General features: G+C 44.4%; 1 protein-coding gene across 1 annotated transcript in view; it reads left to right on the plus strand.

Moving 5' to 3' along the window:
- Positions 1-4,787: 4,787 nt before the first annotated feature.
- LOC147885365 (DNA gyrase subunit B, chloroplastic/mitochondrial-like) overlaps positions 4,788-24,122 on the plus strand; it is a 245,489-nt gene continuing 226,154 nt past the window's right edge. Inside the window, exons 1-4 of the mRNA XM_087396279.1 lie at positions 4,788-5,061; positions 5,372-5,504; positions 5,666-5,746; positions 5,834-5,947. Of these exons, the coding sequence (XP_087252405.1) occupies positions 4,874-5,061; positions 5,372-5,504; positions 5,666-5,746; positions 5,834-5,947 (516 nt within the window). The 5' untranslated portion in view covers positions 4,788-4,873. The remainder of the gene's footprint in view (positions 5,062-5,371; positions 5,505-5,665; positions 5,747-5,833; positions 5,948-24,122) is intronic.

A 24,122-nucleotide genomic window follows, 5' to 3' on the forward strand; every position in this document is an offset into this window, starting at 1 on the left:
CTAGTCATGTATCACTCCAGTCTCACACTGAATGACCGAAGCGTGACCAGATGTGACCAAGGTCTATCCATCCTTGACATGTCACTCCATTGACCAAGATGTGAACAAAGTGTGACCTAGGTGTGACCAAGGTCTAACCATCTTGTCATGTTGCTCCAGTGACCAAGATGTGAACAAGGTGTGACCCAAGTGTGACGAAGGTCTGATCACCCTTGACATGCTGCTCCAGTGACCAAGATATGAACAAGGTGTGACCCAGGATGAGACCCAGGGGTGACCATGGTATGACCCCTCGCGATCGAGGTCTGAACAATAAAAGTGCAACAAAGAGCAATGAGCTTGACAAGGTGGTGGTCTAAGAACACAAAAGTAAGATGTTGATATGTTGGGTAGAGCTTTGGGTCTCAAAGATTTACATAATGCAAATGTCACAAGATTTGTACAATTGGAAGATTGTCATATCTTTGTTTGGTATAAGAATGAAAGTTTATAAGACTCAAGCATGAGTTGTTTAGTTTTTACATTGGAGAGTTTGAGAGCTTAGGAACTTCTCTTAATCGAATGCAAATTTTGTTGAAATAACTGCTTTGTGGATGGTTTGAAAGTTGATGAAGAGGATGCTTACTTTCAAGTTTATATAGCAAATATCCTAAGTTAGTACATACACTTTGCCTAAGTTGAGCCTCAATTTTCATGATGTGGTTGCATTACTGTTGAGTGAAGAAAGAAGAATGTAGGAAAGTCTACCTGTTGGGGAGCTGGCCTATGCTGTGAACACTGGACAAAAGTCTACTTGTTGGGGAGTTGGCCTATGCTGTGAACATTGGACAAAAGAAGTTTGTAGCAAAGAAGGTAAACAACAAAGGAAAGGAGATGCAAAAATGTAAACAACAAATAAAAAGAGATGCAAATAAGGTAAACAACAAAGGGAAAGAGATGCAAAAATGTATTTGGGAAGGATGGACACAAAGAAAGATTCTATTGTCATAAGGCATTTGATTCTAAGGGGAAATAAGACAAGGCATGTATCATGCAAGAACCTACTTTGGCTGATGATCTTGCAGGGTTAGCATTGGCAGATGGAGAAACTTCATGATGATTGGGCCTTTTAGAAGACTTTGATTACTCTCTTTTGTTGTGCATGTTGCCTTGTGTGGGTGAATCACCTTTTTTATGGTTATGCAATGTGTGGGTTTAGCGGTCTTATGTGGACATATCATCTACATGGCTTAGTGTTCTCTTCATTTTTATCTAGTTGTTTTTGCTTTGGTCCCCTCCTCAAATCAAGGGGGAAATGTTGGATATTGTGATCTTAAAAAAAAACTTCGAATTCATCATTTTATGTGACGTTCTATGGGTGATCATGGATTATGGTTATCAAGGGTGAAATCGCGCGGACATTCTTGATGGCCTCTTAGAGCCATGACAAAGACCTTCAATGTGGCTACTATGATGTATTGGTCGGGGCAACATGTTGCAGGGCAATAGTGATGTTCTTCAAATCAATGATCGGCAATAGTTCTTTGAATCAATGATCAATGGTCTCAATCTTTAGGAAACTATGGCAATGAGTTGAGATCTTTTTCACTGCAAGGTGGACTAGAATGTTCACTATAGCAGCTCCTTAAAAGAGTCGACTCGCGAAGGTGTTCTCCTCGCTGTCATTAGTATGTAAGCAAGCTATGTGCTTGCAAGTCACTTAGGTCAAGTCTTGTGTCCATTGTAAATAGCAACAATCCTCAATAGCGGTGCATGGCATTAGTGATGTTCTCCCAAAAAATGATGAGTTGTCTCAATGTTTAGGGAATTATGGTGGTGAGTTGAAACCTTTTTCACCCCATGGTGGTATGTAATGTTCACTGTAGCAACTCCTTATGAGATTTGACTCCTGAAGGTCTTCTCCTTGTTGTCATCAGTATGTAAGCAACCATTGTACTTGTAGGCCAGCTAGATTGAGTCTCGTATCCTTTATAAACAACAATGATCCTCATCAAAGATGCACTATAGTCCTTAAAAATGGTCTATCCCTCGGTCTTTTATAATGCAATGCCTTTTTGGTCTAAAATGTCGACTCCTCCTTCATATTTCATGAGTGAATCTCATGTTGGGTTTCTGGTAGTGAATTGCGTGTATTAATCAAAGAGAGGGAGGGAGTGCAGTGTTAAGGATATCTCATTTTTTTCCATAGTGGTATCAGAGCCATATTTGATGGCAGACTTGTGTGACTGTTTGGTGGCATGTGGTTGATGCATGCCACTGTCTCGTTTGGATTGACTATCATGGAGATGTCGCGATTAATTGTGACGTTGATATCGAGATGCTTCTTGCACTAAAAATGGGTTTGCTATGACATAGACTTTGTTGTGCACTTTGGGACATCTTTGAATTGCCAGCATGACCCTTATGTGTTGTGTTGGCCTTTGTGTTTGATCAGTATTTGCTCATGGTGCTTGCCCATGGGGCTTGTGGAATATGGGCCAACCCTTGTGGAAGGGTAATGAGGCCCTCGTGCATTGAATGACACGTGTATTAAAGGGATGTTAATCATATAAGTGAACATGCACTTGTGGTGGCCTGAATATAAGGCCTAATAACATTGAAGTCAATATTTTGGGGGTTGAGGAGGAGTTGGGGTGGTTTGGAACCCACACCCAATGTGAAGATGTGGCTCCCTTTGGGAGCTCTAGGGCAAATTATGAAACATAAAGAAAGGGATGGGGATAAGCCAACGAAATTGAAAACTTAGGAAGGGCTAGAAAAGGGTAGAGGTAGAAAATGAAATAAGAGTTGAGGGATTTCCTATAGCCTTTTCCATAAAAAAAGAACCCTTTCGAGACCAACCATTGGGCTAGGCGTACGCCACATTGCTAACATATTGAAAAAAAACGAGGAAGTAACTGGAGTGAGTGAAGAAGAAGCACCTTTCGTTTATCTTGTTGAGGAGCATTTGATTTATAGGAACTCCCAAAGGGAGCCACATGTCTTGTGCTTGGTGTGGGTCCCAAACCGCCCCATAGCCATGTTGTGTTCATCCAAGGCATTATATTGAATTCAAGCACAAGTGCATATTTGCTTATGGGATTAATATCCCTTCAATACTTGTGTCATTTAGCTCACAAGGGCCCCATTACCCTTCCATCTAAATACATACCATACAAGGGGTTGGCTCACAGTCAGGCACCATGAACACGTACTGACCAAACACAGGCCGATACAACACACAAGAGTCATGTAGACAAGTGTACACGGCAGTACGAGTCCCAAAATGCACACCAAAGTGGCATCCCACTAAATAGTAGACAATCGCCGATGCAAGTAGCATAGCCAAAATCAAAGTCACACTTAATCACCGCCACACCCTTCGACAGTTAGTCCAAAAGAGACAATGCCACTCTCTAGCAATGTGACAACAATTGCCAAATAGTCACACTCAGTTCACCCGTAAATCCTTCTTTGATACACAATAGGAGCTACCAAGGGAGCGGCATTCTTGCATCAGGTGTGCATCCTAAATTGCCCCATAGCTAGAGAATGTCCCTCCTCAACACCCAAAATGTCGACTGGGATGTGAAAAGGTCTTTATCTAAGGCCTTATATTCAAAGCCACAACAAGTGCATACTTTCATATGGGATTAATATCCCTTCAATACACGTGCCATTCAATGCACAAGGGCCTCATTACCCTTCCATCCATTACATACCATACAAGGGGGTTGGCCCATATTCCCACATGGGAAAGGGTTAGTTTTAGGTATGTTTTAACAACATGACGTTTTGAAATGGAGTTTGTTCTCGAGAAATCTCCATCGGGCTTCAGTCTCATTATCCTTCCACCCATTACATACCATACAAGGAGGTTGGCCCATATTCCCAAATGGGAAACTATTAGTTCTAGGTATGTTTCAACAATAGGACATTCTGAAATGGATCTTGAATCTCGTTTGGGCTTCATAAGCTTTTGAACGGTATTGAGACGTAGGCTACACTTGTAAAGCCAAAGACTAGGTTTAGGCATATGGGGCAAATTCAAATTCACAATATGCTTGAATTGATTGCCCCAAGCTCCAAACAATTCTGCTCTAGCGCTCCTTTGCCTAGAACACGAACTTCCCTCCGATTGTCACATGGCACCTCATAAATAAGGAAATATAGATAGACTAGTAGGGAACCCACATGATGTTGCGGCATTGTATCAATTGCATGATTGCTTGATTAAATAATACAAGTAGAGAACTATTTATGTTTGTGTGGTGTGTGTGTATGTGCATGTTCATGTGTGCATATGCAATTGTGCGTGTGCAAAAAAAAGAAAGTGTATGCGTGTGTTTTGTGTACACATGTGCATGAATTTTTATGCTTGTATGTGCGTGTGTGTATATGCAAGCATGCCAGGCCTATATGTACATGTGCATGCATGTGTGTATGTATGTGTGAGTGTGCACGTGTGCATATGCATATATACGTGTTGTGTACGTGTATGCATGTGTATGTGCTGTGTGTATGTGTGTGTATATCTCTGGTATGTGTGTGTGGATATGTGGGCCGTTGGTAGTCCACAAGTCGAATCCACGACCATGGAGAGTCAAAGGGTGGTAGTTTAAGAGTCGAAGGGTGTTAGTCAAAGAGCCTGTGGTAGTTCACGAGTGTGTCCAAAGGGCGAGTGATAGTGCAAGAATAACATTTTTCTTCCATGAGATCCACAAAGCCAATCGACCTAAAATAACCATGTGGTTAAGTAAAACATGCATGGTTGGAGGAACTTCACAAGAGTTGAAAGAGTGAGCGCATGCAACCGAGAGAGCTCTATCTCACTAAATTGGAGCGCTAAAAGGAGACAGCGTCTTTCTCTCTCTCCCTCTCTCTCTGTTTCTCTATGGCAGCTGATGCTCTCCGTTACGCTTATTCAGCTGCTGCTTCTGCCGCCGCCATGTCATCCTCCGGGTCCCGTCGCATGCTCGCTCTCGTCATGCGAAGAGCACGGACGCTTCCTACGCAACATCATTGTATTGGCAATTCGTTCCATCGACAGTTCACCAAACTGCAAAGCCGTCTTGTTCCCAGGTAACGTACGCCTTTTGTAATGCGCCTTGTTAACGCTGCATCGTCCGTCAGGCCAAACAGCCTGGCAGAACGCCTTAGATTTATTTGAGAAACAATTAAATTGGTAGCTAGAAGCAAGGTGTTCTGGAGCTTGCCTATGACGGCATTTGAAAACGATGGAACTTGTTTTCGACAAAGATAACAGGAATTCGGGCTTTTGAATCACGTGTTCAGATTTTGTAGAGCCTCTACGATGCCATGTAACAAATATGACACGTCAAAGCATCCCAAAAAGCGTATATGTTCGTGATATCTGTTCGGTTCCGTGCAGAAACTCCTTGGAATTTTGGATTATTTCAGAGAGAAGATTCATATCAGTAAGGGCATTTGCGACTGCCAGTGTTACTATAGAGGCACCTGCAACAGAAGCTGCAGCGGCGGCTTATGATGCCGGGCAAATTCAGGTACGAAATTAGAAGTGCTTCCCTAGTATGTGATCAAGTAGCTGCGATTTGCTATTAGTGGAGTTGCATTTGTTATTCATTATGGTTGCACGAGGCGCTACCCCCGTCCCCTCCAAACAGCCACGCCTTTTCCTCTGGCTAAAAGCCGCTTGGATTTCAAGGTACTGGAGGGATTGGAACCAGTTCGAAAGAGACCTGGGATGTACATTGGCAGTACGGGGTCTCGTGGGCTGCATCATCTGGTACTCAAATTTGTCTTTTTCTGTATAATTATGATGCATGTACTGGTGTTTTATGGAAAGCTAAGATTTTACATCATGTCTATGTAGGTTTATGAGGTGCTGGATAATGCTATCGATGAAGCGCAGGCCGGTTTTTCAAAGAGTATAGATGTTGTCCTTTTTCCAGATGGCTCTGTTTGCATAACAGATGATGGCCGTGGGGTCAGTACGGTTTGTTGTCTCGTTTAACTAGCAATGATTGCAACTTGGCACCATTTTATGACTTTTAAAGATCATCCTCACACAGTCTTATTTCCACCAGTTGACAGAGAATATAACAAGCGGTTGAATTTGTATATTTTAACCATGTTGCTTTGATATGTAAATGCTGTGTTTGCAACTGCCTGGACAATCAGTCAATGTCTTTTTGTTTTAAGCATTTTGCAGAGAATACTGCATTGACAGCGATTTTGTAGTAATTTTTCTGTTTGATATGGAGAATATTGGACAATTTTGATGTAGGTGCATGAAGTTTTTCCTATGTTAAAAGGTTGCCCTGTCTTGATTAAAGTCGTCATTGATGTTGATGCAAGCTAACTTATAAAGCATATTATATGCTTTGGGCACTCAGAATCTACACCTTCTAATAGGAAATTCATTTTGTGCAAGCTAACTTCTAAAGCATGTTATATGGCTTTGGGCACTCAGAATTTACACCTTCAGTAGCTGGCATCACTCTCCTTGATCACAAAAATACCAGTAACTTTGAGCAGTGATCTTCATACCCGATCTTAGCACACTTGGAGTCATCACCAAGAAAAGCTTTACTTTTTTCACGTGTATTACCAGCAAGGACATGTTGGAAAGGTCACCTCCCCATCTGTAAGCTCCATATGAGGAGAGCGTGGGGGAGGGAGACCTAGGGCAGGATGTGCTCAAGATAAAAGAAAGAGAGGGGGTTGCCACATTGGCAGCACCTCACATCAAAGAGACCAGCATGGCTGCAACAGAGGGAACCTGTGGAAGGAGCAGATGGCGGGGACAGCAAGTCCTGGATCTAACCTGGCAGGAGGTCAGTCAGGAGCAGCAGACATGACGGGGGATTGCACAGATAAAGGTGCCTACGTGGAGCGCATCTGTATGCAGATGGACAGCCTGCAACAGAGCCTACAGGTGGGGCGACCATGGAAGGGAGTAGCAGCACCTGGGTCGGCTATTGACTAAGGCTGGTGGGTCTGGTTGGAGCCAGCAAATCAGGCCTGGAGATGGGCTGAATCCTGCAATAAATGGAGGGCGTTATGCCCTGGAACAAAGGCTGCAAAAGGGCCCAGAAAAGACCCTTATATAGGGCCCTGGTTGGGCTGGTAGGGGCAGCCAAGGGCAGACAAAAGTTGGCCAGTAGGCCCTTGACTAGTCGGTCATTTTGAGCAGGCCTTGGGCCTATAAAAGGAGAGGCCCTGGGCCTCATAATTCATCCAGCAAGTCAGCAAACATAGGAGCAGCAGGAGCAGCAGGAGCAGCAGAAGTCTGATCTTTGGGCCTACATCCAGGAGGCAGAGCAGGGCCAGAGTTGCTGCAGACTGAGCTCACTTGGGGCTGAAGCCTAGGGTGTCTACTAGGGCAGCAAGGTGCTGAGATCTTTGGACGGACAGTCTACTTACGCTCGAGGTGGAGCACGCGGGCTCGAGTCTAGAGATAGCCGGCAGATAGGAGAAGGACCTTGTGGTAAGATCAGAGGACCACACCATTGGTGGGACTCTGGATCTCTCTCTTTTGTATTGTGTCCATAGATTTGGATGGAAATATATTATTTTGGTGTCTTCTATATCTAGCTGGTTCATTGTCTATTGATGAGTCTGCACACCTATGCTATGCACATAAGTTTAAGAAGTTTGTGATTCCACTCCCCACATCACACTGTGTGAGCTCCTAGGCAATTCTATCAGTCTTCCGTTGTGCGTACCATGTGTTGGTCAATTTCTAATAGGGCAATCATCCAATTCAATATACATTGAAGGATGGTTTCCTTATGAAAGTTAATCACCTTTTTATGACTCAAGATATGTGAGCAAGTCTTGGAAGAATGTCATGCCCCTGTTTATGTAGAACATCGGGGTATTTCTTCTACTATACAAGCCATTGAAAGATATTTCTTTTGGCTAAGAATGTGAAAAGATATACACATGTTCGTGACCGAATGTCTCACGTGCCAAAAGATGAAATCATTGATAGATTCATGAAGCAGGTCTACTTCATTTCCAATAAGAAAAGCCATTAAGGCAAACCACATGGCGAGGTTGTTTCCAGTACAGATCTTCAAGCACCATGGGATGCCTAAGTCGATTGTCAGTGATTGAGACCCTAGGATGATTAGTTTGTTTTGGCGAGCATTGTTTGATAACATGTGTATGAAGTTGGATCTCTCGTCTTCTGAGATGGACGGACAAAGTGAAAATGCCAATTCTACAGTATTAGATCTTCTAAAGTGTTATGTGTCCGAATAGATAGCCGAATGGGAAAGGTATCTTCCTCTCGTAGAATTTTTGTACAATAATGCTATTCACAGCTCCACAAGAAAAGTCCCATTCAAAGTCATCTATGCAAATGCGATTTTGCCACCTATCCTCAGAATAAAAGACAAGATATTTGCAGTTGATCAGTATGTTCGAGACTTGGACACAGCCATTTCCCACGTCCGGACAGCAATTGAAAGATCTCAACAGAAGCAAAAGATGGTTTCAGATAAGCACAAGAGAGAGATGAATCTCCAAGGGAGAGGGTAAGTTTGAAAAAGCATGTCTCAAAAAGATGAAAGGGAAAGAAAAAGTATCCCCGAAGTTGTGTCCTAGATATTATGGGCCCCCTTTTGCGTTAGTGAGCCCATAAATGAAGTCACGTATCGTCTAAAGTTATCCGAGACTTGGAAGATTCATAATGCTTTTCATATGAGTCTTCTCAAGAAATAATAAGGACCAAAGCCCACATAACCAGTTCAAGAAGAGCCACCAGAGGTGGAAGAGATGGAGGAGATTTTCCAACTAGAACAAGTTGTATATCACACAGAAAAGAAAGGGTCCAGAGTCAAGGTCATCCCCAGATACCTTGTCAAGTTGAAGAACTATTCGGCACTTGATGCCAAGTGGGTGGATGAGGACCTTTTTTCAGAATATCCTCAAGATTTGCAGTTGTATCAAGAAAGCTTTTCAGTTGAGGGCAACGGATTAGAAGTTGAGGGGATGTCACCATTTGGTTCTTCTCACAAGAAATAAAGTATAATCTTTATTAGAATTGACTTCAGTCAAAGAATGTTGACTTTAGTTGACTAACAATAAGTTTTATTGTTTTACTTCAGCTTTGCATTGGTAAAAGATAAATGTGGGGATGCCCACAAGGGACTAGGATTAGTCCAAGGACTAGGAATGCATGCATTTCGCTAACCTTTAATGGGTTAAAGTGATGGTGTTTGTGTAGGACTTGGAAGATTGCAAAAAAGGCACACAAATGATGGAGCAAGTGCCAAAAGCAGGGTCCACAAGTCCAAAAAGCAGGGCCCCACGGGTTGTAAAAAGATCATAGAAGCTGCCCCAAGGTGCGCTAAAAGCAAGAAAGCTCAGCTTTTGTAAAAATTAGCTTTAGGAAAGCAGGTCTAGCTTTTTGCTAGGTCAAATCTATAAAAGAAGAGCCTCCGTGCTCCTAGATTCATTCAAGAGTTGTACTCAGCTTCATGCTCTCCTTAGAGTGGTACAAAGTTTATTCCTATTGCAATAAAGACCTTCAGGGGGGGGCTCAGCCCTTATTTTTGGGCCCTAGTGCTGTGTATTGTCTTCTTCTCTCTCTCCAGTCAATTTTCCTTGTCTCTCCATGCCTTCCCCACTGTGATGCGACGCGGGAATCTTTTCTAGTTTACCTGCGTGAGCCTCCCAGAAAGAGAGAGCCTATTGCGATTTGTATTCCAGCCACCAAAGGGGCTGCCCTCATCAGTGTTCCCAAACCGGCTGTGATTTGTTTTAGGAGTCCGTGGCCTGATTGCGATTTGTTCCAGAAGGCCAATAACTGCTGTGATTTGATCCAGGGCTGCCAAATGAGATTGCAAACAGCCTACCAGAGCTCCTAGTTGATGCGATTGTTTTACTAGGGGTGGTTCTGTTATGCCCTAGTTGGTTTTATTGATGATCTGACCATAACCGGGGATCACCAGTAGGAAAATTGAAGAGGTGAAGATACAATTGAAGGTGGAATTCGACATGGCTGACCTCGCTCTGCTTCACTATTTCTTTTCATCAAAATTTGGTAGGAGCAAAACATTTGTGGATACATATGCTCTTTGCAAGTGATGTCAATTCTACAACACATTAATACATACGCCCTACACATGGTGACAGAGCTCCTTAAGGTTTCTACCTGGCTGCCACTATTGCTATTGTTCCTGACTTGGATGTCCACTTTCGGGACAGTATTTTGTCTGTTTTGGAGATTATAGACCACTAAAGTGACTCCAAATGGAGGATGGTAAGGCGGTAGTCACCTCAATGGAAATCGGGGGAAGTTGAGCACGTAAGATGTTACTCATCCAGTAGACTGCACCTCTTATCAACAACTGGTTTGGAGTCTACTGTATTTGGCCAAGACATCCCCTTCTTAGCTAGGTTTCTTTGTCAATATAATTTGCACCAAGAGGGGCTTGCCTTCATATGCTCTGTACTTGAAGAGTACCGTGGAATATGGAATCACCTTTCGGAGTGAGATTGACTTCCATGGGCATTGCAATCTAGATTGAGCCGAAGATGTGGACACACAGTGATCCCCTTCCGGATATTGTTTCTTGCTAGGAGCTGGGGCTATCTCTTGGCTAGCCCATAGTGGCTTTGCCTTCAATGGAATGTTGGAATTATCGCCATGATCCATGGCAGTGACCAATGTATAGTCAATAAGTGAGTTAGGGGCACTTTCCCTCATTAGAGGTTTTTCCCCCTAACCACAGTTAGGATCACTAACTACGGTTAGTGGATAGGTTTAGGTTTTGTCACTTGGACAAAACCTTTACCTCTTGTATGTTTTCTTATCTCTTCTATTCAGTACGTTTGTGGCTTGCTCTCCATCTCTCCTTTTGTTCACATTAGGTATTAGAGCCTATGCGTCCCGGATCTGCCTCTGCTCTCGGACCTTGCCCATCACCTGCTCCACACCGGAACCCGTACTCAGCCTCGACCAGCCCATTCGTACAACAATTGGAGCTTTGGCCTGCTCGTCCGTACAACAGTACGGGTAGTCGTACTGTCGCCTTCTGCACATTGTCCTTGTGTGGTTTGTCCGTACAAGTCCCGTGCTTCTAGTCTGGACAGGACCGCTCGGTTGATGCCGTATAGCCTCTTCCTTCTGTGCAGCTCGGTCTGTATTGACACTGTACATCCCGTATGGCCTTGCATTTTTGTTGCACCAGCCATCCGTACCTGCAAACGTACGGTGACCCTACAGTCCACGCTTAGTTTGTCTGTACACTTTTGTACGAATTTCATACCTGCACGTGCACAGTGTCGTACATTCTATGCCCCTACAATCTACGTGCTCCGTGCCATCTGCTGGTTACTTTTGAAGGTGACATTTGCAGGCTACATTTGCAGTTATATTTAGGGCTTTTGTGGGAAAATTGCAATTTCATCAGATTTGGGGCTTTTGGATGACCTGCCCTCTTTTGGTTGCAATTTCCCGGTCAATTTTGGGGCTTTTGTGATTGGGCTGCAATTTCATTGTGTACGAGGTGTTTGGACACTTTGCAGGCATTTTTGGACTTAGATTGAGTCGCATTGCAAACTTTGCAGTGCTTTTTGGCAAATTTTGGGCATTTGCATTTGGGTGCATTTTGAGCCTTTGATAGGCCGAGACAGCAAGCTGTCTTTTGGTTTTGGACACCCATTCTCCTATATTCGCAGGCACATTTGGCAGAGATTCTATTCAATTTATGCTTTTGGGCTATTGCATTTTGAGCCATTGTTTGGCTGTTTTTTGAGCAGTGGGCAGTTTGCTTCAATATCTCGGTAGGGATTTGTGTTGTGCACCTTAATTCCCAGGAATGGAATTTTTTGTTGGTATTTGCTGCATTTTCTTTGACAGTTATTGCCCAGAACAATTCCAATGAAGTGTTTGGAGTCCTCACACAGGAGGATAAGTTGGATGGTACCAACTACTCCTCATGGAGTTTTATGGTTCGCAATATCTTAGTTGGCAAACACTTATGGGACTATGTCAATGGGGATGCGCCACAGCCAGAGAATGTGGTTACACTTGCCACTCCTCAACAAGGTGGAGGACTGGGTAGAGGACAAGCTCAAGGTGTAGGACAAGGGCTAGGTGCAGTAGCTGCTGCAACGGTAGCTCCAACATAGGAATAGAAAAGGTGGGATTCACGTGATGCACTAGCACTTTCAGCTATCTCCCTTTCTGTCAAAATGTTTATCATTCCGCACATTCGGTCATGCAAGACCCTCCCTTTCTGTCAAAAGGTTTATCACTTCACACATTCGGTCATGCAAGACCTCAAAGGCAGCTTGGGATATTTTGGAGAGTATGTTTTCACCCCGCAATGATGCCAGGGTCTCTTTCCTGAAGAGAGAGTTGACTCATACTCATATGGATGAGGGATGTCTGAGCACCTCACTAAACTTCAGGATTTGAGAGAGCAATTGTTGAATATTGACGAGATTATTCTAGATTCAGAGATGGTCACTACCACTTTGAATTCTCTTCGTGAGTCCTATCGTGGCTTTCACACCTCATTGAATTTGTCATTGAGGGGGGGTAGCAACCCTCTCACCTTTCTTGAGTTGATAGGACTTTTGTTCCAGGAAGAACAAACCAGGAAGAACATGGCTTCACGAGCTGGTGGGCATGCGATGCTTTCAAAATTCAAGCCCAATGGGAAGGGGCAGCATAAGCAGCATGCAAATCAGCCTTCATATTAGCATAAAGCTGATTCTGGACAGCCTTCTCACAAGGCTAAGAATGATGCAGAGAAGCCCAACAGAAAGGGTGTTTGTCATTATTGCAGGAAGCTGGGTCACTACGTAGGGGAATGCAAGAAAAGAATTGCCAAGGAAAAGAAAAGGGATTCCGGTATGGCTGTCACAGATTCAGCTCCTCATGCACATGATGGTGGTGATGCTTCAGCCAATTGAGTAGAAGAAGAGTATGCCTTTTTGACTTGCAGTCTTGATTTTCAGGTGGTTGCTCCAGCCACATCTGAGGATGATGCTTTTCTGACCTGTAGTTATGACCCTTCTAAGGATTCATGTGCTTTCAATGTCAATGAGACATTGAATAATTGATACTTTGATAGTGGTGTCACCAAACATATCACTTCCAGGAAGTGTTTGTTTGATTCCGTGCATCCATCACCCGCTGGAAAAAGGGTGTCTTGTGCAAATGATTCTTCTTATTCAGTTCGTGGTATTGGTGAGATTGTACTTACAGCCACAGATGGCACAAATTTCAGAATTCATGATGTGCTTTATATACCTAGAATCAAGAAGAATTTGCTTTCAGTGTCCTCTCTCAATAAAAGAGGATTTCAGGTTGTCCTTGAAGATGACAAGTGTGCAGTCCGAGATAGGGAAGATGATTATGCCTTGAGACTATCTGGCATGCTGTTTCGTGGTCTTTTTCAGCTTTATGTTTTTGAGAAAAGATCAGATGCACTTGCAATCTCTACCCCCACTAGTGCTATGCAGAATGCGGAGTTATGGCATGCTAGATATGGGCATATGAGTCATGGCAGCTTGATGACCCTTCAAAAACATTCTATGGTTGATGCTTTGCCTCTTTTGGAGTAACCTCCTCCTCATGCTTGTGAAGGGTGCATACTTGGGAAGATGCACAGGTTTCCCTTCAAGAAGGATGGTGCACATCAGACCATACAGGTAGAGTTCACGCTGACACTGCTTCAGCTTAATGCCATCTTCAGACAGTGACATATTGCCAAAGGGTATGGGCCTTGCCTAGTTGGAGGCTACCGAGGTTGGCTTTAGAGTCATCCAAGTGACTAGCTGAGAGTGGGGTTAGCATAACCTGGTACACATGCATATCGATATGATTTGAAAGTCTGGGTATTGAGATGGACCGCCTTTCCCCCTCTCAATATAGCTAGATGCCCCGTCCCTCCAGATCCCTCAAGATGAGATTGACCGTATCATATGGTTAGATCTTCTCCAGGCATATACATCACGAACTTGGGATGGAAACCAAGAGTTCCCTACCAAGATCCAGTTCTACCATGATCACTTCTTGAGAGTATTAGAGGATCAAGAAATTACCAAGCCCCAGTATGTGAAGGACAAATAGATCGCACACGCACTGAGGATTGCTATCGGATGTATGCGGGTCTCGTCCCATCAATTGCGGATCGAGGCAAGGAAAGCAACGGCCACACCTAGGGAGCAGCAAATTTGCAAGCTATGCATATTGGCAGAGGTAAAGACTTCCTATATTCTTGCCCCATCTACTATTAGATCCGATGACGGTACCACTCTCTCTTTCAGGAGGGACACCAGTTCGGGCCACTCTCTAGACTGATCCACTTCCATGACTGGGTCTGTGTTGGCCTCTAGTTGATAAAGATGCACCAACACAAAGAGACCTTCTAGCATATCAGATAGCAGGAGGTGACAATAACACAAGAGACAGATCCAACATAACAACACGTCACCAACTTCTATGCCCCTCGAGTCAGCCCCATGACACATTGGCGTAGAGGAGGATTAGATACCCGACATGACAGTAGCATAGATTAGTGATACGAGATAACGTGGAGTGATGAAGCCAGCGACACACATACCACACACAATGCAAAGGTTAACCAGAGCATGGATTAGTGAGAAGAGACAACACGGAGTGATGAAGCCAGCGACACACATACCACACACAATGCAGAGGTCCAGCCAATCACACTGCTCTACTCAGATGAGACCGTTCGAGCCGAGATCACTCTTGATATGGCCCACCAAATATAGAGATCACAGAGACCACACCTCCCGCCATAGCGAGAGACGGCTCGACAAACGCAGATACGAGACATGTTTGCATATCATCGGATAACCACCATGGTGCCCGAATATATATTTGTTTGAGTTTTGAGATTATTATTAGCTTAGCACTCGGCAAGGGCATTAGCGAGCCCTTTGTGCCACAGTGGCTTGAGTTATTTTCGTGATTGTAATGTCTCATAGGCTCGTGAGGCCTCCCAAAGACGTTAACACAACTCTCTCTCTCTCTCTCTCTCTCTCTCTCTCTCTCTCTCTCTCTCTCTCTGTGGCTCTCTCGCTCACGCACGTGCGTGCACACACTCACAAGATAGTAGTAAAATAAAAGAACTTGAATGTGAAGACACGCACCCCCAAAGAGTAGTCATATATATTTAGATGAGAACCAAAATATTTATAAATTTCGTGAGATTCAAATCTCCACTACTTCATGGAAGACTTTTATGTCTTTCAAAATCCAACGAAGTCATAAACATTGCCAAACACGTTGATTGTTACCTTGCTTCCATGTGAACAAAGGAGAGATGGAGAGCAAGCCGCAAACGTACTGAATAGAAGAGATAACAAAACATACAAGAGGTGAAGGTTTTGTCCAAGTGAGAAAACCTTAACCTATCCACTAATCGTAGTTAGGGATCCTAATTGTGGTTAGGGGAAAGACCCTCTAATGAGGGAAAAGTACCCCTATTTCACTTATTGACTATACTTTGGTCACTGCCATGAATTATGGCGATAATTCCAACATGAACTAATAGAGAGAACCACCCAATGCAGGAGTCCTCATGGGACCCCAGACATCACTATGAATGAGCTGTAATTTCTGAACAGCTCGTACTGGGGACTAAGGGGTTACTTTGAATCATCATGGACCCCATAGTCACTTGTAGCCTCTCGAATCTCCGCCATTGAGAAAGAAAGAAAGAACGATGTATTGACGTCCGCGGGAGGCCTCTAGGACCTATCAGACAAAGTACAAAGTACAAAAAAAGAGGAGAAAAACTCATACGAGCCTCAGTGGGCTGGAGCAAAGGGCGCGCTAGGATTCTGCTGTGTACTATGCTGATCTAAAGAGCTCAATAGCTCAAACAAAAATAAAAAATCAAATGCAACTCAAATACAAACTCAAATACAAACTGAACTGAATCAAGCTAAAAGCTGGCACTCAAAAACCAATGCCCGGTGCCGTGGTGGCTTGTCTTCGAGTGGTGAAAATATCCTGTATCTGTGTCTGTCGAGCTGTTTGCGCTGTGGTGGGGAGGGTAGGTGTGGTCTCCTCGATCTTTGAACCCGTTGGGCTATGTTCAGAGTGATCCCTCATCTCGAGCGGTCTCCCTTGAGGAAAGCTGTGATAGGTCGGACCTCAATGGAGTATGCTCTAGTTGCTCTCCATGTCGCGAGTGGTCACCGCGTCTCTCTCTCTCAATGGCCTCGTGTTGGCTCTCTGTTGATCTAGACTTCCCGCATATCAGCTAGCGCCTCCTCCTCCATCCCGTTGTGTCCTGGATTTGACTCAATTGCATAAAAATCAGTGACGTATTGCCATGCATCTATATCTTGTGGTCTGATTGCCTCTTGTTGCTCTTTAATTTGCCGTAGTAGAATATCCATATGTTGGCGCATTTCAAGCAGATAGAGCCCACTGCAGTCCTAGTCATGAAAGTGGACGAGTCGTGAGAGTGGGCCAAAGCCGCTCCCCTCCTGGTAGAGGTAGTGGTATCATCCCCGGTTTCTCATCGTAGGTTGGGTAGACACAAAGAAAATGCTCCTCTGTCTCAACCACTCCCAATGTGCATAATATATAGATCCGCTGCTCTTTGGGTATATCTGCTGCTTTTCCCGCCTCAATCCTGAAGTGATGGGATGAAACCCGCATCTGTCCAATGGCTATCCTCAATGCATGCGAGACTCCTTTGTCCCGAAGACATGGGTTTGATGGTGAATCTTTCCTCCGATACTCTCAGGAAGTGGTCGTGATAGAACTGGGTTTTGGTGGGGAGCTCCTAATCCCCCCCCCTAGTCCGAGATGTATGGAGGTAGAGGAGATCTAACCATATGATATGGTTAATCTCATCTTGTGGGATTGACTCAGGAGGTGCATCCATGCTATACCCAAACGGGGGTTCTTTGATGACATGATTGTGTTTTCGAAAGATGAAGAGGAGTATCGGGTGGACTTAGCGATTGTGTTTGCAGAGCTTAGGAAGCAAAGGTTCTTATAAACCCCAAGAAGAGTGAGTTTTTCATAGCTAAATTTCATTTCCTGGGGCATATTGTTTCCAAATACGGGGTACGGATGGATCCAACTAAAGTGGAAGCCATAAGGAGTTGGCCACAACCGAAGAACTTGCATGAAGTTCGCAGTTTCTTAGGCTTGTGTTCTTACTACTGCGCTTTATCCGTCATTCTCTGTCTAAGAAGGAAAGGGAGTTTCTGTGGACAAAGGAAGAGAATGACTCTTTTGAGGAGTTGAAACCAAAAATTATAACAGATCCGGTGCTGATTGTGCCTAATTTGCGGAAATGTTTTCATGTGCACGCGGATGCATGTGGTAAGAATGGTATTGGAGCTGTCTAACACAGGATGGACACCCTGTAGCCTATGAGAGTCGTATATTACAGCTAGCTGAGAAGCATTTGCAAATCTATGAGAAGGAGATGTTGGCTGTACTTCATGCATTGTCCACCCGGAAACATTACCTCCTTGGAGCTGATTTTACGGTCCAGACGGATCATCAGTCCTTGCGTTACTTTTTGAGAAGGCAAGAAGAATGTGGTTGCAGATGCCTTGTCCCGAAAGCCATAAGTTTCAGTTGTGACAATTGCCTATCATAATGAGCTTGAGGTTATGAAGGATCAGTATGCAGATGATGGGCAATTTGCTCGAATTTACGATCAGCTAAGCAATGGGCAGAAACATGAGCATTATGTGTTTTATGATGGTTATGTGATGATGCATGGCAGGCTGTGTGTCACCCAGTAGTTGAGGCAAAAGGTCACGAGTGAATGTCATGGTCCACCGTATGTAGGACATCGAGGTATTGATGCTATAGTTAAGGCGGTGGATCATTTCTTTTATTGGCCTATGCTGCTGAAGAATATGTTAGCACATGCATGACTTGTCAGAAGGTGAAGTATGATTGTTGGAAGACTCCAGGATTGTTACATCCTTTGCTCATCCTAGATAGACCGTGGGAAAGCATAGCCATGGACTTCATTTTTGATTTGCCCAGGACCCCTATAGGTAATGATGGAATATGGCCGATCATTGATCGATTTAGCAAGCATGCACACTTCATTTCTGTACGAGAGTAGACCATATGGCGAAGTTATTTATGCATACTATTTTTAAATATCATGGCATGCCTAAGTCTATCGTGATGATAGAGATCCTTGCATGACCAGCTTGTTTTGGCGGGGACATTTTGATAATATGGGCATTGGTCTTCAGTTTTCTTCTTCTTTTCATCCACAGTCAGATGGGCAATTGGAGGAGGCTAATTCCACAGCATTGGATTTGCTGAAATGCTATGTTTCGGAGCACTAGTCACAATGGGAGAAATTTCTACTGTTGGTTGAGTATGCATATAATAGCACGGTACATTCTTTTACAGGTAAAGCTCCATTCGAGATAGTAGAAGGCAGCCGTAAAATTCCACCTATCCTACAGACCAAAGATGAAATTTTTGAGGCTGATAAGTATGAGGAAAGCTTGGATGTAGCTTATTAGAAGGTGAAGCAAGCACTTCAGCGGGCACATGATAAGCACAAGAGGGCAGTAGACAAAGATCGTTGTGAAGTGGTTATTAACGAAGGTGATTATGTCTTGCTGCGTTTTTAGAAGGCAATGTGCCTGAGGATTTGCCTTCAGCTAGAGGTGGATGAAATTCTGGTGCTGAGCAGATTCTAGCACACTAGGAAAGGAAGGTAAAAGGTAAAGTTACCTGACACTGCTTGGTGAAATTTCTGAATTATTCATCATTGCATGCAAAGTGGTTGGAGGAGGAGGAGCTGACAGATACTCCTCAGGTGTTGCAGCTTTACCTTGAGGCTTTTCAATTGAAGCCAACCTCCACTCCCTCTGTTGTATAGACACGCTCGAGTATCTAGAGGTCATTTGGTGTTACAGTATGTTTTACCTGATTTACTAGTTGCTGATAATATTTCTGCCGCGGGGCCTCTATGATTGGTGCACTAGTCACTTGGTTATGATGCATCTGATGTGTGATGTTATATGTATTTGTTATCCATGGCTCTACAAATATGTATACATTGTTGGTTGATCTGTTGGTGGGATGATTGGCTGTCCTTGCAGATTTGGTTGGTTTGTTGGTTGGCTACCCTTTCAGACTCGGTTGATTTGTTGTCAGCATTGTTGGCTGTCCTTTCAGATTTGGTTTTTATTTCTGCTATTTTCTTTTTCTTTTGTTGTTGTTTTTGTTTGCAGGAAACCGTGGACGTTTGCATTCTTTCAAGAGGGGGATATGTCACGAGGACGTAAATTTATGGGACTTTTGATTTGCGACTCCCGTAATTTATGTGTGACTGCCTTGAGCCTCTGGGGCGTGAGAGTCTGGCAACGTGCGTGAGACTTGGGGATTAAAATTCCTAGTGGGCCCTTGGAAATTGTGACTGTGCGCCCAGTTACTAGGCAATTAATTCCTTGGACCAAAGTGTGGAACAATGGGCCAAAAGAGTGGTGCAATTAAAAATTGCTATTTTGGGCATGGGACTTTAAAATCAGCACAAGACACTTGTTTGGCATGCATGAGGCCAAAAAGCAAGCATCAAAGTCAAAATTTTCTTGGAGGACTGTTTTTTGGACCACAGAGGAACAGGGAGAGGCAAGTCACAAGCTGGGAAAGTGCTCCAGGGCTATTCTATGACATCGCTTGTAGGCCATCATCTCCGGGTCGTATTCATGCCCTCTGGGCCCTGGTATGTGCCATGTAGCCTTAGTTATTGGCACTTAGGTCACTTAGTACTTTTAGTGTCTAATGACACCTAGTCCTAGTGGTACCACTAGGAGACTCTGTCCTAGGGTTTCCTTTTATTGTACTTTGTACTTTCATTCTTTCATAGTTGATGTGACGGCTTTCAGCTCTTGCTCCATTCTTGTGCATCCTTCCGCTTCCTTGAGCCTACAGTGGTATCAGAGCATTCGAGCTATTGGCGTCTGCTCACCCCTTGCTTGCTCTCCTTGCTCGTGGTGCTTCATTTTCTCACTTGCTTGCATATTCTCGTTAGCTTTTGCACAACTCATTCCGTACAGGTCTGCCATACGTTGGCGCTTCTTTTGTCATGGAATAGTTGTACAATCTGCGTGGACAGCCGTACAACTTGCACATTGCTCGTACAACCGTACCTGCATTAGCTTGTGTGGACAACCGTGCAACCTTGCGCCATCGTACAACGTACAATTTACTATACGACGTACCTGTGGCGACACTCATTTGCTGCACATCGTCAATGTAAGTACCTACGTCAACGTACATGTGTCATCGTACGTACCTGCAATCGTCAGTACAATTATAAGGTAGATTTGCCATACAGTTGTACTTTCCATCGCACAATTGTCCTGCAGTCTATACAGTCTATATTGGACACCTGCGCAATCACAATTTGAGACATTTTGTATAAACTAACAGACATTATAGGAAGATTGCACATATTTTACATTTTTTGCCCTTCTAGAAATTGGGGCTTTTGCATTTGGGCTACAAGTTTGCGAGTAGAAGTCCCCTTCGAAATTGGGGCTTTTGGGTCTATTGTAGGACATTTGGTCACATTTGCAAAGTTGCAGCTTAATTTGGGGTTTTTTCACATTTGCCCTCTTTTTGGCCATTTTGCCCTTTTAGATTGTGGGGCTTTTGCCTTAGCTTCTATTTGCAGTGATCTTCCTTGATTCAGCTCAGATTTGCATTGGGCAAATTTGCAGGACAACTTCTTTGCAATTGAAAGCCTTGAGGCTATTTTTGCATCACTTGGTCAGTGCACTTTTACTCGTGCTATTTACAATGGCTGGCAACAAAGGTGATTTGGTTGGCGTTCTCCGTGAAGATGATAAGTTGGATGGCACCAACTATCCTATGTGGTCCTACCTTATGAAGCATATTCTAGCTACAAGAAACTTTTGGAATATTGTTTCAAGGTATTGATTTGAGGCCAGCCAATGCTCAAGTGGCTGCCCCTACTGCTGGCACTCCTGCAGGGGGGAATCCCCCTGATTCTTCTACCTCTAGTACTCCTGTCACTACTACTACTACTTAGGAGCAAATCAGATGAGATGCAAATGCACTCATGTATTGCTTTATCATGCAAGAGAATCATTATCCCACACATCCAGTCATGCATGACAACAAAGGATGCTTGGGATAAATTAGCTTGTCTTTATCAGGTTTGCAATGAGGTACGGGTTGCATATTTGAGAAGGCAATTGTAGGAAGTCAGCATGTAGGAAAGTGACTCTATGGATACATACTTAACAAAGGTCAAGGACCTCATCGAGCAACTTGCAAATATTGATGAAGTGGTGCCTAGTTCTCAGCTTGTTAACACTACATTGAGTGGACTGCCAGACACATATCAAGGGTTTGCTACAACCCTTAGACTAGTGGCCAATGGAAATCCTGACCACTACTCATTTGATCAGTTAGTGACTTTGCTTTTGCAGTAAGAGCAAAGTCGTGCTAATAGGCAAGCTACAAGTCCTGATCATGCATTTGCTTCATAGCAGAAAGACTTCCAAGCCCATGGGTAAGCCTAAATATGTGCCTAACAGTGGCAATTCCTCCAATGCATCCAAAATGCAGCAGATAAGTCAAAGAAGAAAAGATGCAACTATTGTCGCAAGCCAGGGCATGAAATTTCAGAAAGCAGGAAGCGCATTGCTTCAGAGAAGAAGAAAGCAAGATTGACAGTTAATGCCTCGCATGCAATTGAATCCCATGAGCCAGCAGATGCCTCACATGCACATGCTGTCCAAGATCAGTGGGCATGGGCTCTCCATCGTTTTTTTGATCCTTCCAAACTTGATGCATTATTTTCTACTAATGATGCTTAGTCTTGGTATTTTGATAGCGGTGCTTCCAAGCACATAACCTTTTGCAAAAAGTTGTTTCATTTCTTGATCGAGGGACGGCAAACAAGATCAACCTCTTGCTTCCCGGACAAGATCAGGGAATAGACAGATGCATGGTCACTTTCTTGATTTTGCACTCCTTGCTACAGCTTGCAATGAAGAGCCTTTATGCCATAAAGATGCTTTTGACAGCAAAGAGTGGATGGATGCAATGAGAGCTGAGCTAAAATCTAGTGCCAAAAATGACACATGGGAATTAGTAGATCTACCTCCTGGCAAGCATTCCATTGGTACCCGGTGGGTCTACAAATCAGGAAGGAAATCTGATGGCAGCATAGATCAACACAAAGCCCGTCTTGTTGCAAAAGGGTATGCCCAACAACAAGGCATTGAATTTGAGGAGTTTGCTCCCACTTCCAGGATTACTACTATCAGATGTGTCATTGCCATTGCAGCCCATCACCATTGGCAAGTGCACCAGCTTGACATCAGATTGCCTTTCTTCATGGGGATCTGCACGAAGAAGTTTATGTGACAACCTCCTGGCTTTGAGGTTGTTGGCTGTGAAAACAAGGTATGTCGGCTGAGAAAAGCTCTTTATGGTTTGAAGCAGGCAAGCTAGTACTCAAAACTAGTACTCAAAATACACAGTTAGGTGCCATGGTGGCTCTCTGATGCTTGAGCGGGGAGAGAGAGAGAGAGAGAGAGAGAGAGAGAGAGAGAGAGAGAGAAAGAAATTTTATTAGAGTCTTTGGAAGACCGATGGGTCTATGAGACTGAAAGAAAACCTAATACAAACAGTAAGGATGGAGCTACTAAACGAGCATCATCACCCGTACTGAGTCCTAAGTCTGATCATACATAATCAAATACATCTGGGTGTGACAATGAAAAGAAAAAGACTAGAGCGGAGCGGAATCCTTCATATGTCATGTTGCCCTAGCTGGTGCATAGCCGGTGATGGGGCGCTGGTGTCTGTCAAGGGGTGCCGTGCGTCTCGGTCTCCTGGAGGAGGCTCGATGCAAGACTAGAGCCACCGTGACTCCCGTGGGATGTGTCCCGGGTCTAAACAATGAGGGGAGGTCCCCTAGAGTGATCTGTGTGTCCCCTCGATGTCTCGTGTGTCATGCTGCAGTCGTCGGGTCGGGGTCTCTGTCACGTCTGCGGCTAGAGATTGGACGATCAATATCACTCGATGGGAAGAACTTTGTGATCCTGCTCTGAGAGGTGTCTGCTTGAGTAAGTACTCTTTGTGTCAGACCCCCTCGTGAATGAAGGCCGCGAGGCATCTTTGATCTAGGTAGGCGAGGAATCTGGAAAGGAGCCCGGAGCCGTCTCTAAAGAGACAGTAGTAGTGACCTCGGATCTCGTAGTATACTGGGCACCTGAAAATAAAATGCTCCTCCGACTCAACCTCCTGACAGTCGCACAATGTGCATATGCGATGCTCCTTAGGGATCCCCTTTGCTCTGCCGCTCTATATGCGGAGGCGGTGTGATGATACCTGAAATTGTCCAATGGAGATCCGTAGTGAGTGAGGCATGTGAAGCTCAGTGTACCCCGGTGGTGTGATAGATCCCTCCTCCGAAATACGAAGACAGTGATCTCTGTAGAAGCTCAGCTTCACTGGAAGCTCCCTCGGCTCCAACTAGGTCCTAGAGGTGTGTAGCTGTAGGAGATCCTCTCGAATGATCTGGTTGGTGTGTGGTCCGATCGGGATGGTGGGTGGGAGTATCGGAGGGGCATCCAAACTGTATTGAAAAGGAGGTATCCTATCGATGTGAAACCCCAGTCTCGCAAACCATCTGTGAGTCCGTGCATACCAGCCTCGCTCGTCTCCCTCAGCTGCCAACCTCATGGAGGAATCGAGAGCCAACCATGGCAACCTCTGTCTCCCTGATGTGCAGTCCCCATATGATCTAACCCGGTGTAGATATGTGATGGTCTGAAAGGCTGCATCTAGCTGGAGTGGAGAAGCACCAAACTCGGCCTGAATGATATGATGTGGTACATATGGTTTCCCCCGGATCATCTGTGAGAGCATAAGGATCCGCAGGCGCTCCACTTGTGTCCACTCTATATCTGACATGTCAGGTCCCCAACAAGGGCTGCCATACATACCGGCTGGTTGGACCAAGGAGTCGAAGAGAAGAGCCTTGGTCTGAGGGTCCTGGAAGTGGGAGTGGAAGCACTGTCTCTCTAGCTGAGCCAATGAGGCGTATCCCCTGCTCAGTCTAGCTTGCATCGCTGGTCTCATCGTGAAGATGACCCCCAAGTAAGCGTATGAG

This window comes from Dipteris shenzhenensis, chromosome 25, assembly GCF_047967505.1.
Source record: "Dipteris shenzhenensis isolate YYH24624 ecotype China chromosome 25, Dip_SZ_1.0, whole genome shotgun sequence".
Lineage (NCBI taxonomy): Eukaryota > Viridiplantae > Streptophyta > Polypodiopsida > Gleicheniales > Dipteridaceae > Dipteris > Dipteris shenzhenensis.